The 15932-nt window shown below is 52.2% G+C and overlaps 6 protein-coding genes across 7 annotated transcripts; 4 read left to right on the plus strand and 2 right to left on the minus strand.

Annotated features, from left to right (window-relative positions):
• Window positions 1-5: 5 nt before the first annotated feature.
• Window positions 6-1227, minus strand: NCU17249 (hypothetical protein). The gene has a single exon (XM_011397074.1). It carries the CDS (start codon window positions 1174-1176, stop codon window positions 865-867), a length of 312 nt encoding a protein of 103 aa, XP_011395376.1. The 5' UTR covers window positions 1177-1227; the 3' UTR covers window positions 6-864.
• Window positions 1228-1869: 642 nt separating this feature from the next.
• On the minus strand, window positions 1870-2598 carry NCU17250 (hypothetical protein). Its single transcript, XM_011397075.1, has one exon. It carries the CDS (start codon window positions 2450-2452, stop codon window positions 2126-2128), a length of 327 nt encoding a protein of 108 aa, XP_011395377.1. The 5' UTR covers window positions 2453-2598; the 3' UTR covers window positions 1870-2125.
• A 1176-nt stretch (window positions 2599-3774) lies between these two features.
• On the plus strand, window positions 3775-5761 carry NCU02289 (ubiquitin-conjugating enzyme E2). Its single transcript, XM_954840.3, has 5 exons — window positions 3775-4161; window positions 4379-4498; window positions 4721-4766; window positions 4899-5112; window positions 5184-5761. Exons 2-5 carry the CDS (start codon window positions 4455-4457, stop codon window positions 5321-5323), a joined length of 444 nt encoding a protein of 147 aa, XP_959933.2. The 5' UTR covers window positions 3775-4161; window positions 4379-4454; the 3' UTR covers window positions 5324-5761.
• Window positions 5762-6775: 1014 nt separating this feature from the next.
• On the plus strand, window positions 6776-10255 carry nox-2 (NADPH oxidase-2). 2 transcript variants are annotated; one of them, XM_011397013.1, is made up of 4 exons: window positions 6776-7512; window positions 7701-8200; window positions 8283-9803; window positions 9866-10255. In XM_011397013.1, exons 2-4 carry the CDS (start codon window positions 8010-8012, stop codon window positions 9897-9899), a joined length of 1746 nt encoding a protein of 581 aa, XP_011395315.1. In that variant the 5' UTR covers window positions 6776-7512; window positions 7701-8009; the 3' UTR covers window positions 9900-10255. The 2 variants fall into 2 exon arrangements, with proteins under 2 accessions (XP_011395315.1, XP_011395316.1); XM_011397014.1 differs by having other exon boundaries at window positions 7045-7512; window positions 7695-8200; window positions 9866-10231.
• Window positions 10256-10434: 179 nt separating this feature from the next.
• On the plus strand, window positions 10435-12419 carry NCU10776 (DNA-repair protein rad2). Its single transcript, XM_001728303.2, has 4 exons — window positions 10435-10724; window positions 10799-10803; window positions 10925-11486; window positions 11568-12419. Exons 1-4 carry the CDS (start codon window positions 10626-10628, stop codon window positions 12084-12086), a joined length of 1185 nt encoding a protein of 394 aa, XP_001728355.2. The 5' UTR covers window positions 10435-10625; the 3' UTR covers window positions 12087-12419.
• A 1113-nt stretch (window positions 12420-13532) lies between these two features.
• On the plus strand, window positions 13533-15801 carry acd-1 (acyl-CoA dehydrogenase-1). The gene is made up of 3 exons (XM_954838.3): window positions 13533-13801; window positions 13885-14174; window positions 14235-15801. The coding sequence occupies exons 1-3, from the start codon at window positions 13687-13689 to the stop codon at window positions 15468-15470; spliced, it is 1641 nt and encodes a 546-aa protein (XP_959931.1). The 5' UTR covers window positions 13533-13686; the 3' UTR covers window positions 15471-15801.
• Window positions 15802-15932: the final 131 nt, after the last annotated feature.

Below are 15932 nucleotides of genomic sequence, written 5' to 3' on the forward strand. Positions count from 1 at the left end.
TTCCTCTTGCACACTTGGTTTGCTCTTTTTAACTGAATTATTCCAGACTGAAACCAGAGCATCCCTTCCCCTCAGTTATTCCCCTGGCATTGATTCACGAAAGGGTCCAGAAGCCAGTTTGTCCAAAATGATGACACTGACCTCACCAAGCAGAAGTGGCCCATACAGGCTAGGTAGCCACTCATGGGATGATAAGTAATGCTCTTCTAAGGCCCGCGCTTGCCAAAGACAAGAACAATGTCATTGCCAAGGGTGTGACTTGCTCTCCATCCAGTCCAGTTGCTCATCAGAATGAGCGTAGTTCCATGTGTGAAGCCCGGCCCTCGTGGTTGCAATCCAGCTGTGGTGGTGTGCTGTCGTCTCGTGCTTAGATCATCTTGACTGTCGAATGGGGCTACCACCCAGATCACGAGTCCAAGTTCGCAAGCATGTTCCGTTTGATGCGTCATTTGGTACCAAGCCTCGGCAGTCCGACCTCGTTTTAGACAACTTATCGAGACTGCCATGTTACCTCACGCATACTGCCCATCGTGCTCAAGTGTGACCAGCTTCCCATTGCGAATTCAAGACCTACATAAGGTCCACGATTTCCACCTATCCAGGAGTGCTATATCTTCTCCAGCATCATCATCACACGCAATAGCGCCTAAACCAATCCAGACTTAACAAATACAATAACCCAGTTTTAGTATTCCCATCTGGATCGATTCAAGAAAGAGAAAGACAAAATGTGTGGCCAGATAAAAACCAGCTACAAATGTCCCGACTGCTCCGACGTAGTCTCCACCAGCAGCGAACACCTGACGTGCGCAAAGGCAAAATACTGGGGCTCCTGCGGTGATATCCGCGCCGACAACAAGGAGGTCAGCAAGCAGTCTGACAAGTCATGCTCGAGCTGCAAGAGAAAGAAGGAGGCCGAGGAGAAAAAGAAGAAGAAAGAAAGGGAGGAAGCAGCAAGAAAATAGGGAGGATGCCGTGGGTACCTACCTCCCTTAGTGAGGGCAGCCGCACCAAATACCCTGGCTTATGGTCAGTGGGAGTTGGTACTTTGAGTACATACCTAGAGGTAGGGTCGAGGGAGGCCGAAGGAATTGAGTGATGGGAAAGAAGGAATCGAGAAAAGAAGGATCTTTCCGTTTCACAACGACTGGAACCACACTGTACTCTTCCCACCATCCGCCCGCGGTTGCCGTGACAAGGACGATGCCTATTGCCCGGTGGTGTGACTTTTCTTATAGCCCAACCGCACATCAGAATAAGGTAGTTCCATGTGTATGTGTAATGCCCTCACAATTGCTGTTGTGTTAATGCTCGGCTTGCCGGTTAGTATTGATGCCTTCTTGTGTTTTTTGTTCCGCACCTTCGACAGGTAGTCGACGGACGAGTGTATTCATAGATGATTCGTCTTGTTGGCATATGGTTGGTCGATTGGGTTTGCTATTCCGGTTCTTATATGGCTTTGTCGTATGAGCATGAGATGTTGGAGTCGTACTGTTTTTTTGGCTCGCGATGGTTTGAGTACATGATCATGATCTCATGTTCGGTCGATGGTCGTTCTTCCGTTCTTGATGGACCTTCGTCGCAACGCGCTTGCCTTGTCGATGATCTGAACCGCTGCTGGGTTTCCGGTTCAACTGGCGCCCTCGGGAACATTTCTCTGGCAAGAACGTTCTGTTGTCGATAGAGGCAAGAACCTGCGGCTGCTAGTCAGCTGTTGCGTTGTGGTGTACCTTTCTGTTGTTGCGTCGTGCATCCCGGTCTCGAATAGTCGTTGTTTCCTCAGTTCTCAGGAAAGCCAAATTGGTGATGCCATGTTGACCGGATCGAACGTATCTGTCTTGCTTGTCGCGGAAGGGGCACTGCCTTGAGTGAAATGGGGTCATGTGTATCAGGTCAGCTCCCACAAGTATATATATCTCTCTGCTCCCCGACCTCTGAACTCTTTTCTTTCCTTTTCTTCCCCATCTTCTTGCCGGTTCTGTCATGCGCTCAAGAATCCATGGCAGGGATCTCACTTCGGTGGGATGGGCCCGTAGTTTAGCCACCGCACAATTTCTGGTATCACACTCTCGTCTTTGACGAACAAACACGAACATTTTTTTCGTTGCTCTCGTTGGGATGTGTTTCACCGTCCTGGCGAAGTGAAGAAGAAGATCTTCTGACTCAGTCGGTGTTCGTATTGTTGGAAGTGGTTGGCATGGGTGGTGGGGGCCGTGATTCTGAATTGAAGTCTCTTGCCGGTCAGCTGGTGATTTCTCGATTGAAGTCGTTCCTTAGCAAGAAATTGCCATGTCCCTATTGTGCCTTGTACGCCTGCTTTCCGAGGGTTGATAACTGTCCCTAAACATCGTGGTGTCGCTAATGTACCCGGTACATAGGTGAAAGGGATCAGTTGAGCGGCCACATGTTGTACCTGTGGTATGCCGTAAATCTCGACATGTCGTCGTAACATATTTCAGTTTGTTAGTGATCTCGATATGGCCCTTCAAGTTAACTGATAAATCAATGAGGAGGCATGATTCTGATGGGATTTGTTTGTCGGTTTCCAAAGTATGCTGGCATCATCTTTAGGGGAGTGTTCAGTAATTTGTCGATGTGAGAAACACAAAAGTCAAGACTGTTGAATGAAGGAAAGGAACAAGAACAGGCCACCCTGAGAACATGAAGGGGAGAACGAGTATTTATTCTCTGACTGGACAAAAGAAATGTGGCCATGCAACACCATCTGCGGAGGCATAATTTCTGGACAATTTCCAAGTTTGAGGATGCGTGACAGAAGCCAAGCCCTTAAGCATCATGCACCCAACTGTGAGATACCTGCAGCCGAATACTCACGAGCACAATGAAATGAACCTTTCATGTACATTGTTAGTCTAATTACCTAGGTAGGCACTTAGTTTTGTTGATAATGTCACATTTATTGATACCATTCTCGTGGAGTGCATTGCGACGGAGGTCCGACTTGCACCTGAGAATATGCAACATGATGGATGAGCCGGATTTCATGCATAATCACCTCATATAAAACCGCTGCATTTACCCACCTCTTCCACTTGATTTAATGCCCGGATCATCATATACTCACTGCCAGTTTGTACTCTTGTGGTTGGATGACTCCGTGTCCGGCCGTCCGGGGCCGAGAGGTGCACCATTGCTTGCATATTTGGTACGCCCAAGACCTGAACCCCAAACTCGAAGCTGGCCCGAAGAACAGTTTCAACAACCATCGTGCGAATATCTGGAGCATTCCCTTTGGTTTTAGCAGAGCCTTCAGTTTTGAGAGACATGTATAACCGGTTCCCTCTTCCTTCCATATCAGCCTAGCCAAGTACTACTGTACTTGTCGGCCCCCAACCACATTTCATCCATGGTCAATACCTCTTCCACCCAAGTTTTCGATTTGGAAGAGAGTGACTCCCCGCTTCAGTACTAGTTTGGACAGGTCTTGAGCGAATCATCGCAATGTTCCAGTGTGGTCGTCGTCGTCGTCGTCGGTCGTCGTGGGCTCGTCGTTGGTCGTCGGTTGTCGGCTTTCCAGCTGCACCGGCCGGCAAGTGTTGCCGGCGGGAGTCTTCAGTCTCGGAATGAGCTCGGCCATTGCGGTGGCGGTGCACTGACGATGACGAGGTAAACCAGTGGCGCTGTCCTTTTTGGGCTCAATGATTGGTCAACTTTGGGGGGCGTCAAACCACCCCTGCCGGCATCCGATCTGAATTGCCAGCCGCCCATGCTGCCCAGGCCAACAGACATCGGCAGGCGGTCATGCAGCAAGAGCCTTGAGTGGTCGGCCACGGACAGCGCCATCGGCGGGCAGTGGGCAGAGCGCGCCGTAGGTAAGTACCTAGCCAGAGAGACCTGAGACTGCCCCTGCCGTGGGACTGGTCGGGTGGGTGGGACAACCTCACCAACCTCACTGGGCCGGGGGGACTGGCTTCCTCAGGCTCCCGTCCCGCCCGCTGGCACCTGAACGGGAACCCACCTTTGTTCGCCTGATCCTGATCCATTTCCCCCCCCTCCGCCATTCCATCCTACTCTCCTGCAACCGACTTCGACATCAACTACCAGAGTTTGCATCCCGTCACCATCTTCTCGCCTGTTGACGAAACCCACCCCAATACCGTGGTGTGACTCAGCGATATAGTGCTTTTTGCTTTCCATCTTGTAAGTCGAACAGACCGCCGTGCTCTCGTCCGCTGCCCATTCGTGATCGACTTTTTTTTCTCCCGTTTGCACGACCGACGTGCCCAGCGAGTATTATCGCAGCAGCAGCCAGCCAGCCCACCAGCCTTGATTCACTCACTGCCCACTGCCCATTCATTCCGCTTCTTTGCTCTTCCACCGCCCGCAAACGCTGACCCTGACCCTTTAAAACTTGCAGCCACACTTCGTGTCGTCAACGCAACAGCGATTACGACAACCACAACCACCTACCTTTACACAACTAATATCACACAATGGCGTTGAAGCGCATTAACAAGGAGCTCGCTGATCTCGGCCGGTACGTAAACACGAATCCCGCTAGTCCTTTGCCGTCTCGCGCGATGCCGCAAAAGCGTCATTCCGGCGCAAGGTTCAGTGGTGGGGCCGCGCTGGCGGGGTTTGCGCCGCTGCCGTCGCCGTCGCTGACCCTCGCGCCGTCTCGAACCGCTTCCGCAGACGCCAGAGATGCATTCCGTATCTGCTGTCGTCGAATATGATGCTGACGTGTTGTTGTCTGTAGCGATCCGCCCTCCTCTTGCTCTGCTGGCCCTCAGGGTGAAGATCTTGTATGGATAAGCCACCCCGCTTTTTCGATAAGCACGGCTCGACCCCCGGCATCGCGTCATGACCTTTGCCGTGGATCGAACCGCGTGGCATCTTGCTCGCGAACAGGCATACTGACATGCTCGATTGAATAGTTCCACTGGCAAGCGACCATTATGGGCCCTGCCGACTCCCCCTACACCGGCGGCGTTTTCTTCCTCAACATTCAGTTCCCTACCGACTATCCTTTTAAGCCTCCCAAAGTCAGCTTTACCACCAGAATCTACCACCCCAACATCAACTCGAACGGCAGCATCTGCCTCGACATTCTGAGGGATCAGTGGAGTCCGGCGTTGACGATCTCCAAGGGTATGTTTCTCTGTGTCCATGCTCTTCTAGCTAGCGCCCATATGGTCCTTCGGCTGCTGACAAGTGTGCAGTTCTGCTCTCCATCTGCTCGATGTTGACGGATCCCAACCCTGACGACCCGCTTGTGCCCGAGATTGCGCACGTGTACAAGACAGACCGCGCCAGGTACGAGGCGACGGCTCGCGAGTGGACCCGGAAGTATGCTATCTAGAGTAGATAATGGGATGGATTTATGGCCGACAAGCAGCGCTGGATCGTTTCTTCAACGTTTTGGCTCCTCTTTTGGAGGGGCACCCACATATTCACCATGGGAGCACGAGTGTATTGTGGTTCCGGTTCGCGTCCTATATTCCTCTAGGCCCAGAGGGAATTCCCAGCTCTCTTCAGTGCGAAAGTTGCAAATGCCATTCGAGCGGCTCGAAACAGTGGAGGATGGGGGTGTGGCACAGCAAGCGGTGTCTTTCGATGTCACGACAAGGGGCGGGGCGGAATCAGCAGGCGCAAGATGTAACCATTGCGTACCGGCACTCAAGTTTCTTTGCTCGCATCACATTATTTACAAAGGTCTGCAATACCAAGGGGTTCCAGTACAATAGCATTCTGTCTTTCCCTCTATCGTTCCTGATGTTTGGCCTGTGCTCTATCCGTGAATGACGTTCCGCTCTCCATGTGCGAGTATGGTATCGGGCAGTTTGCAACTAATGAGCCCGCTACTGACCTTGATAGGTATTCGAAGTACCTCTCAACTTTGGTCGGACGAAGTGCGCGAGACTTGTCATCTCCTTGACATGTGGTTCAAGGCCCAACAGGCTGGCCAGAGAACTAGTAGGTGACTGAGTAGCTGTCATATCTTTCATGTGGATCACGAGACAACTACTCTCATCATAGGCCATGATAGTGAATCTGTAGGTTAGGTTCTCAGGCTGGCTTTGGAAGGGCAGTCAGAGAGAATGTGAGCATATCAACAAGAAGTCGATGGTACCGGACGGCAACGACTTGCCGGCGTTGGGACCTTGTGTGCCCGGCTCATCGGGCTGACCCTCCCCGCGGTTACGCTAGTTGTGGTCATGCTGAAGAGTGACCCAGGGCATGCATGCTTCCAAGTCCTCAAACTGAACTGAGGCGATAACGGGCTGGTTTGAGAGTTCGGCGCTTAGAAGTTTGGGTTGAGGTTGCACGGGATCGAGCCCGTACAATGAACAATAACCCGATGGCAACAAGGCCTCCTTCATGGTTGTTGCGCTTTGGAATCGAAAACCAAACCAGACATTTACCAAAAGCACGAACCAGTTCTTGATTCCGGTGTCCAGATCTGATCATGGAACAATCCAAATTTGAATGGAGAACCTAAGGGTTGCGAAGACGTCTCTTTCTGGGCATTCGAATGCTTCAGTTGAGACTCGCTGCTCGGGCCTTGAGAGAGCCCCTAAAGTAGAACGCCAAGACTTGCAAGACTCCCCTATCAAATGTGTCATGATCCTGGCCGAAACGGGGAATGCAACACGGGCTGAACCGAATGAGCAGCCTTTGACCAATCACAGCACAGTAGCATGATCTTTATGGGGTCTCTGAGCCAATGTGGCCATGTCTCCAAGTCCTCAGAGTCTTTGCAGTCTTCAAGTTCAGTTGTCTGTGTGTCTCCGTCTCCGAACAACGTAACGTCCTTGATCCCATCCGCCTCGACCGGGCAGTCTACCAAAGAGTACGGTCTGAAGCATATTGGTTCAGACAGGAGAAGCTGGTTATGCATCCAGAATGGCGCCATATATTACCTGCCACTTCACGCCAGGCACTTCTCTTGTAGGTTGCTGCCGCGAATGCCCTGTTCAAAACACACTGGTCTTCTCGGGCGCCACACGAGGCACAGAAACAGATCTCGGCGTTAAAGCGACTTGACTGGAGAGACACGGAAAACTGCCGTCCGGTCGCAGTCACTTGTGTGTGTTCATTCGCTGTGGCGGCGACTAAAGCACTGAGAGTGCCTGGTGCTCCCGTGGTAGCACCCATTGCTTGCTAACAACGCCAGTGACACGTTCGGCAGGGTCGCTCGTTTCAACACTGACGAGCCTGGGTCTGAAGTTGCATAGGATCCCATGCTTTCGATCATTCGATTTTCTCGGTTTCTTTTTCTCATTTCTCTTTGATGGTCCCCTGAAAAGCCCCTGGGAGGTTCCAGACTTGGGAAAGCCTCAGTCCCTGGTCCATACAACTCTACGTCACTTCAGTCTGTGCCCCCAAACACTCTGTCGAGTCATTTCTTCTGCTTGTTCATTCTGTTGCCCTCTTTCCTCTTTTCATCTACTGAGTTAACACACTTTGGGTCGTTTTTGCCATTGAGGCTTCCGTTCTCGGGTAGGTGAAAGAGAAACAAGCCGCCAGGTGCAGGCATTCGTAGTACAGGTATGATGTACCAGAAATCGCCTCATGTTTTATGATTCTCCGACTTTGGTCCGCTTGGGGCACTGTCTTAACCATATCCTTCCTCCCACATCCCGTGCTCCGCCTAGCCTCTTTCCCTTTTCTGCAGAGGTTTATTCACTTGGAGCTTGTAATTGCTGACCGACACCACTTTAACGTGGCAGTTACAGGCTCATACCATTACATTCTTTCACAGACAATCTTGTTATCATTCTCGTCTCTCACTCACTTAATACTCGTGTCTCTCGATCAGTTCAGCAGGCTCTGACTCCCGAGGACCAATCCATCAGAATTCAACAACTATTTCGCAACTTGCTTGAGTGGAACGGAAAGACGAAACCTCCTACCAGGGGGTCTACGACGACATACATCTGAAGGGCTGAGAAGGGAGTGAAATTGTCAAGTTCGACGGAGACAAGGGTTGGAATACGAACATCACACACAAATATTGCGACGACAACGAAAGCAAAACACCCAAGATGAGTTACGGAGGGTACGACCTGTACAGGTCGAACACGGATTCGTCGATCGAAAAGCCGTCAGAGAGGTCAAGATGGACGCCACTTACTCGCATGCTACTGTCGGGTGAAATGACGCAGGAAAGGCAAAAGGAGCTGAGTCCAAGGGAAAAGTTCGACCGATGGATGGTCAACGAAGGCTATCGACGAATGTAAGCACAAACCTTTACTGTCCCTTGGACCGCCGATGGCTTGTTGGGACGAGGGAAGAGAATGGAATGCTGACTGTTACAGCTTCGTCTTCGTCTTTATGGTGCTCCACGCCATCGTCTTTGCCTTTGGCTTCGTTAACTACGCCGTCAAAGACAACCTACAAATAGCGCGGGATACGTTTGGACCGACATATATGATTGCAAGATCGGCAGCGCTGGTTCTGCACGTCGATGTTGCCCTGGTCCTTTTCCCCGTCTGCCGAACGCTCATCTCGCTCGCAAGACAGACTCCTCTGAACGGCATCATCCAATTCGACAAGAACATTACCTTCCACATCACGACAGCATGGTCCATCTTCTTCTGGTCGTGGGTGCACACCATTGCCCACTGGAACAACTTTGCCCAGATTGCAGCCAAGAACAACCTCGGTATCTACGGCTGGCTGTTGGCCAACTTTGTCTCGGGCCCCGGTTGGACTGGCTATATCATGTTGATCGCGCTGACAGGTATGGTGATCACTTCGGTCGAAAAGACAAGACGGGCGAACTACGAGCGGTTCTGGTACACACACCACATGTTCATCATCTTCTTCTTTTTCTGGTCCATCCACGGTGCCTTCTGCATGATCCAGCCCGACTTTGCGCCTTTCTGCATTTCCGTCGGCACCACGGCCATCGGTGTGTTCTGGCAGTACTGGATGTACGGAGGATTTGCCTATCTCGCCGAGCGCATTGCCCGCGAGGTCCGTGGCAAGCACAAGACGTACATCTCCAAGGTTGTCCAGCACCCCAGCAACGTGTGCGAGATCCAGATCAAGAAGGAGAACACCAAGACCCGCGCCGGCCAGTACATCTTCTTTTGCTGCCCGGCTGTATCCCTGTGGCAGTACCATCCCTTCACCCTCACGAGCGCGCCAGAGGAGGACTACATCTCGATCCACGTACGTGTCGTTGGTGATTTTACCAGGCAACTTGCCGAGACTTTGGGGTGCGAATTCGACAACAAGAAGAAGGGAGACACGTCCAAGGTCGTTGGCGTCAGCCAGGAGAACGACGAAGTTGATCCCGCTCTCCGCCGTGTTCTTCCCCGTGTGTACGTCGATGGACCGTTCGGCTCCGCCTCCGAAGACGTGTTCAAGTACGAGGTGTCCGTCCTGGTCGGCGCCGGTATCGGCGTGACCCCCTTCGCCTCCATCCTCAAGTCGATCTGGTATCGCATGAACTACCCGCAACAAAAGACGCGGCTGAGCAAGGTGTACTTCTTCTGGGTCTGCAGAGATTTCGGCTCGTTCGAGTGGTTCCGCTCTCTGTTGTTGGCTATCGAGGCCCAAGATGTCGACCACCGCATCGAGATCCACACGTACCTGACGGCCAAGATCAAGATTGACGATGCGACCAACATCATGATCAATGATGCCAACGCCGATAAGGATACCATTACTGGCTTGAGGTCGCCGACGAACTTTGGCCGTCCGAACTGGGATATGATCTTTAGGGGTATCAGGAAATTGCATGCTCCGGGCGAGGCTGGCGTGTTCTTCTGCGGTCCCAAGGGACTGGGCAGCTCGCTGCACATCTTTTGCAACAAGTATAGTGAGCCTGGGTAAGTTCATGGTTCTTTTGTGGTGGACTTGCAACGGAAAGACCGCTAACATCTTGCATTAGTTTCCACTTTGTTTGGGGCAAGGAGAACTTCTAAGACTTCACCCTGGTTTCTGTCCCCCTTACCCTGTTCACTCAATAACCTCAGTATGAGGCACGATCTACTAAATCATTTCTGCCTTTTATGCCATAGTATATGAGCATGTTTGGACGGCGATGACTGCGAAATTTGCTCGTTACCTGTTTCACCTCTTTATGTGCCAGTTATACCAATTATTGTTTCCAGGTAATGGAGAAGCTCGAGGTATTTAGGAAATTTGTTCAAGACGTTATGTTGTCAAGAAACCATAAGATATTTGTGTTCCTTTGCAATCAAATTGAAATCGCATCAGAAAGTGTCCTCCTTGGAAGAAACACAAGCATGAAGAAGAAGACACAACTTGATCTTTCAACCCCTTGGCTTCGAGTAAACGTCCAACCCTAACCCGTAGTTGTCCGAGCATCACTCCAATATGAGAGCACACACACGCAGGGATTCTAAGTGCCCCACATTTACCATCGCGAAAGAGGTGCGTCTCCAGGCAGGCAATCCGGTCTTCAGCAGCTTCAGCGCGTCAATTCCACTGGACGGACGCGGAAAGCCTCCTCTCGTTTCCCGTCACAAAGTGACATCACCTACCTTCAAGAGACCAAGATACCTCCGTCCCGTCTGCAACAACAACCTACTGTACTTTGACTTTCTCCAATTTCTGCACGGAATCCGCCCGACTTACCACCTTGTCCCAATCTCGAACCCGGAATCGCATGAATAACAATCGCAAAGATGGGTATTAAACAGCTTTTTTCGGTCATCAAAGATGAAGCGCCTGACGCCATCAAGGAGGGTGAGATCAAGAATCAGTTCGGTCGCAAGGTTGCCATTGTGAGTTTTATGTCATTTTAATCAATGCACTCTTTCTCTTCAAAATATGCTAACATTTCACCTTCCTTTCACAGGATGCGTACGACTCCCCCGCCCGACCCCAACCCCGACCTCGATCATGAAGGAGAAAAAAAAAAAAAAACGTAACCTACCGTACCATAATCGCTGACATCATAACCTCCTCCCTAAACGTTATACAGCTCCATGAGCATCTACAGCTTCCTAATCGCCGTCCGCTCCGATGGCCAACAACTAATGAACGAGGCCGGCGAAACCACGTCGCATCTAATGGGCATGTTCTACCGCACCCTACGAATGGTCGACAACGGCATCAAGCCGCTTTATGTATTCGACGGCGCGCCGCCCAAACTCAAGTCCGGGGAGCTAGCCAAGCGGTTCCAGCGCAAGCAGGAAGCCACCGAAGGGCTGGAGGAGGCCAAAGAAACCGGCACGGCCGAGGACGTGGAGAAGTTCAGTCGGAGAACGGTCCGCGTCACACGCGAGCATAATGCCGAGTGCCAGAAGTTGTTGAAGTTGATGGGCATCCCCTACATTGTGGCGCCCACCGAGGCGGAGGCGCAATGCGCAGTGCTGGCGCGGGCGGGCAAGGTGTATGCGGCTGCCAGCGAGGATATGGATACGCTGTGCTTCAACGCGCCGATTTTGCTTAGGCATTTGACGTTTAGCGAGCAGAGGAAGGAGCCGATTCAGGAAATCCATTTGGAGAAGGTGTTGGAGGGGTTGGGTATGGAGAGGAAGCAAGTATGTTTTCCCCCCCTGCCTTTTGTTTCTTCGGGCTATCAAAAAAATACTGCGATATGCTGACAGCACCCTCTTTTACAGTTCATCGACCTCTGCATTCTCCTTGGCTGCGACTACCTCGACCCCATCCCCAAAGTCGGACCCAGCACAGCGCTCAAGCTGATCCGCGAGCACGGCACACTGGAGAAGGTGGTGGAATGGATGAAGGCGGACCCCAAGGGCCGCTACCAAATCCCAGAGGACTGGCCGTTTGAGGACGCGCGCACGCTCTTCTTCGAGCCGGACGTGCGGCCCGCCGACGACCCGCTGTGCGACTTTAAGTGGGATAAGCCCGACATCGAGGGGCTCATCCAGTTCCTGGTTCATGAGAAGGGGTTTTCGGAGGACCGTGTCCGCAGCGCGGGCACAAAGCTGGAGAAGAACATGAAGACTTCACAACAGGCGAGAATCGAGGGTTTCTTCAAGATACTGCCCAAGACGGAGGAGGAGAAGAAGGCGCATAAGCGCAAACTGGAGGAGCAGGCGGAGCAGAAGAGGAAGAAGGTCAAGGAGGAGAAAAAGGAAAAGGCGAAGCTTAAGGCGAAGCCTCGTGGTGCTTAGGGCGGGAATGTCATTACGTGGCCCGATTACTTACCGCGTTCTGATGGGTACTGGCGTTTCAGGTATTCAGGAGTTTATGGGAGTTTTACAAAGGCGGAAGGGAAAAGGGTACGGAGATGTGTGTATTATTTAGCACGTCGAGGAATCCGTGGAACCCAAGGTTACGGGAATGTGTACCTACTTGTTTTTTTTGCGTTTGCCATGCGAACGATTGAGTCCTCACAGATTTACCGCCATCTAGCTATATATTGATTGATGATCATGGGATACGGATGGGATCATACAGACCGCTACCATGGAGCAACTGCTGCAATAAGAAAGTTATGTTAATGTATCTCCAACTCCACAATTAGTCGGCCCCATGGAGTTCGCTATGACAAGGTCCATGATAGTACACGTACAGTACGTGCATTTAGCATCGGCTCGGTCTTTGTGCAGTGCACTACACTACAGGCTGTGGCCGCGGCACGCACCGCGGCACGCACCGTGGCAGCACCACACTTGCCTCGGCTCATTGTTGGGTGGTAATCCCAGCCGTTCCAATTGGTCCCGCTGGAACAAATGACATCAGCCTAACGTGGACTCGGTGGAGACCGAAACAGAGACATTCAACGAGACTCGCTGCAAATGGGAACTGGAAGTGATTTGGGAGGGTGTCACATGTTCCCGTATTTCATTCCATTTCGAGAACGACCAGCCTCGCCGTCGTCATTGTCCTCTGGATAAGCACCGGAGGTTTGGAGCAAAGCCGCCCAAAGACAGTTGAAAGTTTGAATATCAAACTGTGAGGTTTCATGTCAACGAAGGCGGAGGTGGGTCGGATTGCATAGCGCAGGGGTCTTCCCCACGGGCAGGAGACGGGCAGTCGAGGACGGACAGTGCCAACGAACTGTTGGAAGTCGAGGATGAACTTAAGATACAACGAACTGTGAATCTCCAAAATCGTAAAGTCGGACCTAGGTTACAACGGCTTCTGGAACTTTGAATTGGCTGCTTTATCTAGTTTTCGACCGTGCCATCCGCAGAGACGATTTGGTGAATGTCAACTCACAGTTGATCAGACTGACACTGGCAGCATGCAGCTGTCGGAACCACAAATTCGGACAATGTTTACATTCTTGTCGGATGTCAGACACCAACCAGAGTACAGACATAATCCTATCATCCTGCCAACGTCAGATCTCACGCGCATGTGCTCCAACTTTCAAAGCAATCCAACGTATGAAGTGTACACCAGACGTCGGTGTGGAAGCTTTCCGTGGCATGATCACATGTGAAAGTCCGTTTCGGCGCATTTACCGTGCAGGACGACTTGAACTTTGGCCGCCCACCATCCATTGGCTGCGCGAATCCATACTGTGGTACAACCGGGGATGCTTGCCAGTGGAATGGATGTGACAAGGGACAAGGAGACAAGTTAACTCCCCCACACTCTCCCCCATATGGATCGATTGTGCTTTCAAAGCTGCCCTCGTGGCCCTCTTGGTTCATGTCTTTATTTTCTTGATCTTCTCCCGTCTCTCTCCATTCTTATTCTTTCTCTTTCTTCTTGAACTCGTTCATCCGTATACCCATTCCTTATACACTATACCCATCCATCATGTCCAAGATCTTCACCCAGGCCGACGTCTCGTCGCATAGCAAACCGGACTCGCTCTGGATTGTCATTGATGGCGATGTCTACGATGTCACCAAGTTCGCTGACGACCATCCCGGTATGTTTATGCGCGAAACTCCCTCCTCTATTTACCCCGAGGACGTAACCTAGAAACTGACCATTGTTTGTGGATCGGAACAGGCGGCAAGAAGATCCTCCAGAGAGTTGGCGGCAAGGACGCCTCCAAGCAGTTCTGGAAGTACCACAATGAGGGCATCCTCAAGAAGTACCAGGGCAAGCTCCAGATCGGCTCCCTAGATACCAAGCCCAAGGCCGCTGCTCCAGCGCCCGCTGCCGCTCCGGCCCCTGCTCCCAAGGCCGCCCCCAAGCCCAAGGCGTCAACCGCTTCCTCCTCTTCCCATGAGCAATCCGAGGCTCTCGAGCCCTTCGGCCAGCTTATCCCCTTTGCTGACCCCAGCTGGTACCAGAGCGTAAGTTGGAATCCATTTCCTTCCATGTGCCTCGGCTAATTCACTGTTTTGCTCCACTAGTACCACTCTCCTTACTACAACGAGACTCACGCCGCCCTCCGTGCCGAGATCCGCGAGTGGGTCGAGACCGCCATTGACCCCTATGTCACCGAGTGGGATGAGAAGAAGGAGGTTCCTGCTGAGATCTACAAGGAGATGGGCAAGCGCGGCTACCTCGCCGGTCTGCTGGGCACCAAGTACCAGAGCAACTATGTCGAGAACCCCATCAAGTCCGTCCCCGCCGAGAAATGGGATCTCTTCCACGAGATGCTCGTAACCGACGAGCTCTCTCGTACCGGCTCCGGTGGTTTCGTCTGGAACGTCATTGGCGGCTTCGGCATTGGCTGCCCTCCCCTCGTCAAGTTCGGCAAGAAGCCCCTTGTCGATCGCATTCTACCTGGCATCCTCAACGGTGACAAGCGCATCTGCCTTGCCATCACCGAGCCCGACGCCGGTTCCGACGTTGCCAACCTCACCTGCGAGGCCAAGCTTACCGAGGACGGCAAGCACTACATCGTCAACGGCGAGAAGAAGTGGATCACCAACGGTATCTGGTCCGACTACTTCACCACAGCCGTGCGCACTGGTGGCCCCGGCATGAACGGCGTCTCTCTCCTGCTCATTGAGCGCGACTTCCCCGGCGTGTCCACCCGCCGCATGGACTGCCAGGGTGTCTGGTCCTCGGGCACCACCTACATCACCTTTGAGGACGTCAAGGTCCCTGTCGAGAACCTGATCGGCAAGGAGAACCAGGGCTTCCGCGTCATCATGACCAACTTCAACCACGAGCGCATCGGCATCATCATCCAGTGCCTGCGCTTCTCGCGTGTCTGCTACGAGGAGTCGGTCAAGTACGCCAACAAGCGCCGCACCTTTGGCAAGAAGCTGATCGAGCACCCCGTCATCCGCCTCAAGCTCGCCCACATGGCTCGGCAAATCGAGGCCTCGTACAACTGGCTCGAGAACCTCATCTACCAGTGCGAGAAGATGGGCGAGACCGAGGCCATGCTCCGTCTCGGCGGCGCCATCGCCTCCCTCAAGGCCCAGGCCACCGTCACCTTTGAGTTCTGTGCCCGCGAGGCCTCCCAGATCTTCGGCGGTCTATCCTACTCCCGCGGCGGCCAGGGCGGCAAGGTCGAGAGGCTGTACCGTGATGTCAGGGCTTATGCCATCCCTGGTGGCTCAGAGGAGATTATGCTTGATCTTAGCATAAGGCAGAGCTTGCGCGTTGCCAAGATGACTGGTATGAAGCTTTAAAGATAGGGAAAGGGGGGGTATCATATTTGTTGTGTGATTTATTAGGGAAAAAAGCATATTGGGGTTAATGGTTGCTTTGGCTTTGCTTTTTTTCCTCTTTCATGGGTTTCTCTTATACTTTATTATACCTGTCCACACTGTACTCCTATGCGGTATGTTTACAGATAAGCTTGAGACACAGCTGCAGAAGGCTGCTTACTTTAGAGCAAATCGAAGTGGTAGCATCGTTCGCTCAAAGTGCTTCCCATCTATGGATGTTCGTAGGATTTATCATGGGTCCATAGATTGAACAATTCTTGGCTCGTTGTTGAATTTAATCCTGTGCTAGTTGAACGGACATGCTTGGTACGTGCTGTCCTATGTATGTGTGGTAAGCGGTTGGCCTGAGGAACATTGCGGCGGGCTTAAAGTTGAGGTGAGTGCCGTAATTTAAAGGGAATCATAATCAAGTGTCATTTACAG

Source organism: Neurospora crassa, linkage group VII (assembly GCF_000182925.2).
Source record: "Neurospora crassa OR74A linkage group VII, whole genome shotgun sequence".
In the NCBI taxonomy this organism is placed as follows: Eukaryota; Fungi; Ascomycota; class Sordariomycetes; order Sordariales; family Sordariaceae; genus Neurospora; species Neurospora crassa.